The sequence below is a fragment of the Montipora foliosa genome, chromosome 9 (genome assembly GCF_036669935.1).
Source record: "Montipora foliosa isolate CH-2021 chromosome 9, ASM3666993v2, whole genome shotgun sequence".
Classification (NCBI taxonomy): Eukaryota; Metazoa; Cnidaria; class Anthozoa; order Scleractinia; family Acroporidae; genus Montipora; species Montipora foliosa.
The window spans coordinates 37,450,572-37,458,071 of record NC_090877.1 but is presented as its reverse complement, the minus strand read 5'-3'; the positions used below and the strand labels follow the sequence as shown (position 1 = coordinate 37,458,071).

At 40.1% G+C, this 7,500-nt stretch overlaps 1 protein-coding gene across 3 annotated transcripts in view; it reads right to left on the bottom strand.

Annotated features, from left to right (window-relative positions):
- Positions 1-7,500, bottom strand: part of LOC137971024 (uncharacterized) — a 169,869-nt gene that overhangs the window by 20,767 nt on the left and 141,602 nt on the right. The window contains exon 1 of one of the 3 annotated variants that reach the window (XM_068817719.1): positions 3,707-3,930. The exons of 1 other annotated variant lie outside the window; for it this stretch is intronic. In XM_068817719.1, the coding sequence (XP_068673820.1) occupies positions 3,707-3,760 (54 nt within the window). In that variant the 5' untranslated portion in view covers positions 3,761-3,930. Of the gene's footprint in view, positions 1-3,706; positions 3,931-7,500 lie in introns of those variants that run through there. One more of the 3 variants, XM_068817721.1, reaches the window with a different exon arrangement.

The following is a 7,500-nucleotide window of genomic DNA, read 5'->3' as shown; positions in this document are numbered from 1 at the left end:
GATCACCACTGCATCTAACTCAACAACGTTAAGTCATTTGTGGATAGTTGCTTACTTTGCACTACACCAAAATACTATCACATTTGAACGATTGCTCCTTTGCAGTGCTTCGTTATTTGTTCGTCACGCAATGCTGTCGTCCCATTTTAGGGGGTAGGGGTAGGGCAATTTCTATCCTGATACGTAACCACTTGGAGCACACAATCTTGTTGATTAGGAAGAGAGTAAAGTAAAGGAATAAAAAGAATGACTAGTTTAACTTTGTCTCCTGAATTGTCTCCTGTTGTCATCTCTTAAGTGACCCGCTACCTACAATGAGTAACACTCTAGGGCTAAACTCGTTCCTTGGTCTTTTCGCGCTGTGCAAAATTTCTTTGATTACTTTTTCCCAAACAGTTTGACAAACAAAACCAAACAATGCAAATACAAAACGAAAGCGTTTTATTATTTTTTTTTTTACAACTTGGCAGAATTTGTTTTCGAATACTTTTGCGGACAGTCGGAGCTTTTGCAAACTTTTTTGTTTTCTCAAATAGGCCAAGTTCGATATATCAATATTCTAACATGCTCCAAGGCTTTCGGGTCAAAATTGTAACTTTTTAAAGTTTCTTTTGTCTCTCAATTCCCGAAAGAGACTTGGACACAAAGAAAACAACACCAGAAAAAGACGTTTGTCCCGAAAGCCTCGGAGCCATGTCAGAATATTGATATATCGAACTCGTCACACGTGCTTTTTTGGGACGACAAATCTTTACAAACCCCTACCCCGGTTCGCAGTTTTTCTCCCGCGTCCGAAGCCACCCGATCTCCGCACGGAAACAAAATGTCGCAAAATTACTACCTGAAGCGTTTTGTGAGATTCCGCCATACCAATAAAGAACTGATGAAGGACAGCCATAAGAAAGAAAAATGAGATATTGGACTAGACCAGGAAGAACTAGCGCGTGGTGGGACTACTTTGTGAATGAAGTGGTATTACCTGGACATTTATTTCACATATGCACAATTCCACGTCCAACTCGTTCTTATCGCTTTCGAACCTATTAGTTTGGACAAATGAAGTCAATGGGAAAATTAAACACTAGTTTGGGCGAAAATAATTTGCTTCGTTTTCTTCGAAATCAAAACTTATTAGTATGGTTCAGACCTGAGTGACAGCTCTTTCTGGGGTCTTTGAGGCAAGTCCCTCACGTATTAAACACAAAGGAGATTCTCTATTCCTGCGGTGATGATCGGGGCTCTTCAAGGAAAACTTGCCCCTGCATAGTGGATGAGGTCTGTTGGCCCCAGCTCTCTATGTTGAAGATTGCGTTTCAAAGTGATTCGTTAAAACTGCAGCTACCAACTAATTTCGTCAGAAGATCTATGTAGGGCTTCTTTCGTTTAACGTTGATTGTTGAGATGTCAAGCTAATAAAAATTACATATGTCTTGGAGGATCTGCACAGAAAACTTTGCGAGTTTAGAGCAAGCTGCGATTTCACAAATGTTATGCGTATCGTACATGATCGGATGCTGCAATAATATTTCTGCCATGACTTCGTTACTCAATTCTTGTATGTTCTGTTCATGAATTTTATCTAGCTCTTGGGCGTGTTCATCTTCTTCGTCCCCAGATTCAGCAGCTTGGACAACTTTCTTTGAAGCAAGGCGTGAGAAGAAACTTGCAACTTGCTGAGAAGTTAAATAACTCGAAGCATCAAATCTAGAAGAGCCATCTGCGTTTGTAACTTTTCTCATTGACTTGGAAACATTGGAGGGATCAGCTTTCTTTACAGTCTGTTCGCTGATTTTGAATACTTCTGTAAGTTATTGCTTCTGGTTTTCATTCAGTCGGGTTCTTTGAGTACTGGAGGATTTCAAAGCCCAGCCCACTGACAACGATGAACGGGAATCCGGTACCTTAGCTGTACCAGTATCCTCTACAGGATTATCAACAGTGGCAACACCCTGTTCTAGTTTTGATGCAAAGGACATCATTGCCTTATCGGGAAGCGTACACTACTACGCTACTCACTATCTATCACAGAATAGATACTGAGTAGCGTAGCAATTCACAGAATTACGCGCTAGTAGATTTATACAACGACAAAAAAACGGATAAACATGCAATAAATTGTTTCACTTATCCTAAGAGTTCTCAATACAAACTACGCAAAGCAAACTGCGAATATGGAAAGAAATATTTATATTTGTTTTTTTTAATTTTTATTTTTGTAATATTATATACCCCTACCGGTATACGTACCCGCCAAAAGGAAAGCATTGCGTGACGAGGTAATGATTGTGCTGCGGGCGCCGACACGCCTGAGAGCAATGGTCGCAGTCAAATGTAATATGTTGGTCTAGCAGGTTTATTACGTACAAAGCAAGCAACTATCTGCAAATCACTTAGCAGTTGTTGACTTAGGTAGATGCAGCGGTGATCATATGCCCCGAAAGATGATCACAGATTATGGTATTCGACCATTGCATACGTGTGCAGCGAACGTTGTGTACACAGAAGAAAACTTGCAATTGACCGCTTAAAATGCGACAAATGGTGAGAGAAACACGTTAAATCAGCCTTAGGACCTGCCTCTTACGGCAAATAAGGTTAGAACATTTCGAAATTATCAGCTCTGTGTCTCTTTCAACTTAAGATAGGTCCATACATCTGGCGCGTGCTTAAATATATGTGTAATGCCAGTTGACGACGGAAGGTGAAATATTTGCATTTTTTACGTACTTTGAGAAGCTCTTGCGTCGTTCACAATCATTTGCCCAAAGAAATTTTTACGCGAATCTGTAGACCATCCTTCTACAATTGGACCACCCGAAGCTTAATCCATTTGAAGGTTTCGCACATGGTGAAAATTAATTGTATTCACGAAGTGCTTTTAAGTGAAAGAAATACATGTCTTCGAAATTTAATTATTTTGCACCCAAAAAATGACGCAACATTCCCCCAAATCTACCCAATACACATTTACACATTGCACAAAGCTATTTGAGTGTTTTAAAGACGGAAAAATTTGTTTTTGCATACGAGGCTTTTGAACTTGTTTTAAAATAAAATGGTGCGTCAAATGACGATTTTAACGGAATTTGGTAATTTGCATTTTCTTGAAATAAAAGTATATGTTGCCGAAAAAATTATCCAGTAGTTTTTGTCATAACCTAGCCTATCTACCATAAAAATATGAGCGAAATCGAGTTTTCGACCCTTGCCAAGTTATGTTTGATAATTATGGGCAGGGACTCTTAAAAGAGTCCACGGTTCAGGAACAAAGACTATACTCTGTTCTATATTTAAAGGCCTTCAGACATTTGCTCATTTACATGACATATCAAATGAAGCAAGGAAGCAATATCACGCAGGAAGATGGCGGTCGACATTGCGTCATGCCCTTCTAATGAAGCAAATTCGAATTTCGCTTTTCCAAAGACAAAGTCAGTAATGCAGTCCCGTACGAAGGTAACGTCAAACTAAAGCTGATAACCGAGATCGAATGAACCAATCAGAGCACGAGAACTGCATTAACCAAGATTGAAAATTTAATATTAATAACTGTTGGTGTTGCTAGCACACTTGTAAATGTTTTGTAATTGCACTTTTTTGGCGGACGTAGTATCTGCCTGCGGAGCTGTCGAATTAACAGAAAGTGAGTATAGACGCCGGGCCGGTATAGTAAAGAGGAAAGTTTAGAAATAATCAGAAAACTTACGTTTGTCGAGTGGAGTCCAACCATGCTAAGCAAAATGAGCAGTGCGTATATCATTTTAGTGAGATTGTAATGACCGGATGAAATATATAGTTAGAGTGTTTCCACAGAATAGAGCTTCTTCACCGGATTCACGCGACACATTTCTATAAACATCAGACCCAAGTCAATCTTCAAAAGAACGCAGTTGCACACTGCGTGAATATAGTTGTGTGAGTTCTTTTTCGCATAATCCCGAGTCACATGTTGGGTTGCCTGCCAATGAGATTCGATCTTTTGGGGGGTTTTTCCCACGAAGTACAAATATCCTGTTGGGTCAAGAGAGATATAGACTTTTGAAAACACGCATCGACGATCATTTAATATTAACCTAGGAAGCTAAGGATAACGTCAGCTTCACCCCTTTCATACTTTTGTCCCTGAGGCGGAAGAAGGTAAAAAAGAATTTTAAGTGTGTTCTCACAGAACAAGAAAAGTGTAGTAAACAGAACTAAAAACGCTCACTTGTTCCGGATCAATTCTTTGCTAAGTAAGAGGGCTGATGTAAGTTCTAAATATATAATGTACCGTGCACAATCGAGGCTGTAATTATTTTAATGTGTTTATTTTAAGTCAATCGGGTTGACAATTTATACGTTACATTCAGCCTGCTCCAGTTTTTTTGTATTCATGAACTTCTACACTCTAAACTTGAAAGCTTAAACCATCTATTTGAACATGAAAAAGGCAATGTTTATCTCTAGAAGTGACTTCTTCCCTCTACCCGAAACTTAAAAATCATGTTAACATTCAATTTCTAACAAGGACATAATAAGTAACTAGGGAGCTTAAGCACGCGCGTTTTTGAGACGTGGACGGCAACCGGAAGAGAACATTTCGCGTGCCAGGACAGTGGTGTCTCCTAGATTTTCATACTAATCATCTCTAATGGAGAAAAGATACTTAGCAAAATAAATGTGGTTGAGTGAAGACAAGTTGAAAAGGAAAACAGGTCACTTCCGGTTACCGTCCGCGTCTCAAAAACACGCGTGCTTAAGGTCGCTAATGGTAATTGCTACCTTACGGTTGTTCAAATCTTTTTTAGTTGGACAAGCGGAAGTGAGGAACCGCTATTAACTTGCTATTAATTAACTTCCCTTTAACTGGCAAATGCTAACTTGTGCCGTTTTTACTCTTTGAAATGAAAAAGAAAAGAGTTGGTTTAAATTCAGTTGGGGAAAACAACACCTAGGGAATGGATCTCATATCCACTTTCGCTTCCGAATCGACGGCAAGGTTGAACGATCAGTGGCACGCATGCCCGATTTCGATCAATAAGCCGGATGAATGCATTTTAGCCGGAAAAAGCAGGTCTGATGAAGGGGATGGGAGGGGGAGGGGGATGGACTCAAAACCAAAAGTCAGTAGCCTACAAGTAACGAATCGATACGATAACTTAATTTACTGAGAGAGACAGAGACCCTATTATAGTTTTATAGTTCTTTAATTAAAAGGGTAACTCTCGCCCAAAAGATACTTTTTTGGGGAAAACAATAGAGACGTGTCGCTGATGTTTTTTAAGTAAAAAAAATGGTGCCCAGAAGCTTTTTTACCAGTGAATTTTAGCCTTAGACCTTGTAGATCACCGCTTGTTCAGAATCTTGTCACAAACGATTCGATTTGCGTCACGTGATGCTATACGTCACAGTGTAACTTAGCGATTCGTCCGATTTCGAAGGAGCTAAAGGAAGCGCTGCCACCGGCGATCTAAAACAATCCTTTTTGGAAATGCATCCGTGGTGTTTCGAGCCTCCAGTACGATCTAGAGAAACGCCAGAAAGAGTGGAAAACCCAGAACGTCGTCGGCGACACACGGCGACACGGTGAGCTCGACAGCGAAGAATGATGAGTGTGGAGGCCTGTTCGTGCAGTTTTTCTGTTCTCAAGTGCTTTCTCTTACTGATTATTTTGTATATCTCCTTTCAGAATTTTTGTACACCAGAAAGTTCACTATATATGCTTGTGTTCGACGGATAGCTGTTGCAGTGTTCGTTATAATTTTTGTATGCCGTGTTTGCATGTCCAGCAACTTATAGAATGCACTCCATGATCGAATGCACTCCATGATCGACACTCCATACAAACCTCCTCAACATGCTTCTTCTATCTCGGAGACCATTCTTAGTTGAAGATTCTTGTGAGTGTGTATGATGCCACCGGAAGTTGTCAAGAGATCCAAAACACGGTATACATTTTTCCGGGTCTGACTGAAAAATAAAAATGCTAAACAGCGTCTGCAAGCCCCAACGCTTTTGAGAAGATCGAGAAATTCCTCGAAATTGAAAAAATGTTTAGACTACCGGACGTGGAGTTGTCAGGCCGCGGGACATGTAGCCGCGTTGCTGTTCATTTAAAGTTGTAAATGAAGGATCCTCTTACGTGTCAATTTCGTTTCTTTCTTTGCAAATAGGTTTTCAAGGGGTAGTGGACAAAATTATTTATCTATTCGGAACCGAGATCAGTTAGTATTTCTTGTCACGAGCTCGGAGACTATTTGAGTTTTTTAGACAGAAACGAAATACGATTTAGTTTACGAATTTCTTTGCCTCTGCATATCTAACCTTTTTGGCCGCTTTAGAGTTGAGAAGAAATGCACTTCAGCTGTCGTAATTGGAATTATTGGTGATGCTTGTGTCTTAGTTTTTTTAGCTAAAACATCATTGTGGCCTGACTCGAAAGGTGCCGTTGTGGCACCTGCCAGCAGATGTTTCAGTAGACAGGAGGAGAACCTCTGTTGCCAAGAAAAAGACGTGGTAAAATGCAAAACTTTAGAGGCTGCTGAAGTGGAGTAACTTGATGATCCCACTAACTGTATGGTGGATTATCCCGGTTTCTGCGCCGCGGCAGTCAGTTTGAATGTTTGGGTGTTACAAACTGCTTGGTTGCATTGTAAACAGCAATACAGCAGAGATGTCTATGGGGGTATTTACATGAGACCAGGACGAACTCAGACCGGCATGGGTTCGTATCGTCCTCCATACATTTATTCTTTTGCGTTTACATGAGACCGACCCGATAATGAACTTCTCAGACCGGTCTGACTTCGTCTCGGTTGTTGTACCGAGAGGAGAAATGCTTGTACCGGTCTCATGTAAATAAAAACAAATCACAGACCGGGTCCAGAAATTTTATACACGCTTTCGGGTCAGCGATATATTTATTAGACAAAAGATATTATTTCGTCCCGAAACCAGGCACTACGCATTTCGTCACAAGTTCACTGATGTAAACGGCTGCAAAAATTTCATACTAGCACAAGTTCATACCCGTCTGAGTTCGTCCCGGTCTCATGAAAATACTCCTATGAGGAACCTGACTTAAAAAGAATGGACATGTTGCATACAGACAGTTAGTAAGGTGGTGCTGGGGGACTTAATTATTAAGGGAAAGAAATAAGGGTTACATTGCCCTCATGTACTGTAAACTGTAGTCAAGCTCATTTTCAGGAACCAGGTGTGTTTGCGAAGAGGTCTTGACATTCACTGGATTCCTTTATGCTGATAAGTAACCAGAGCCATACATTTTATTCTTTACATGATTATTCAGATTGTTTTGTTGTTTGTTACAAGAGATCTTTAAGACTTGCTTTGTAGGTATGAAAGGTAAAATTAATGCAAGTGTTTTGAAGTCATATCAACAAAGGCTATCTTTAGGAATTCGAATACAGTTATTTGTTAATCTGTGTTTCATACTTCTTGTTCCACTTTAAGCTTTGTACACTTATTAGGCAGTTGCCTGATGATTGCTCTTCAAGAAGA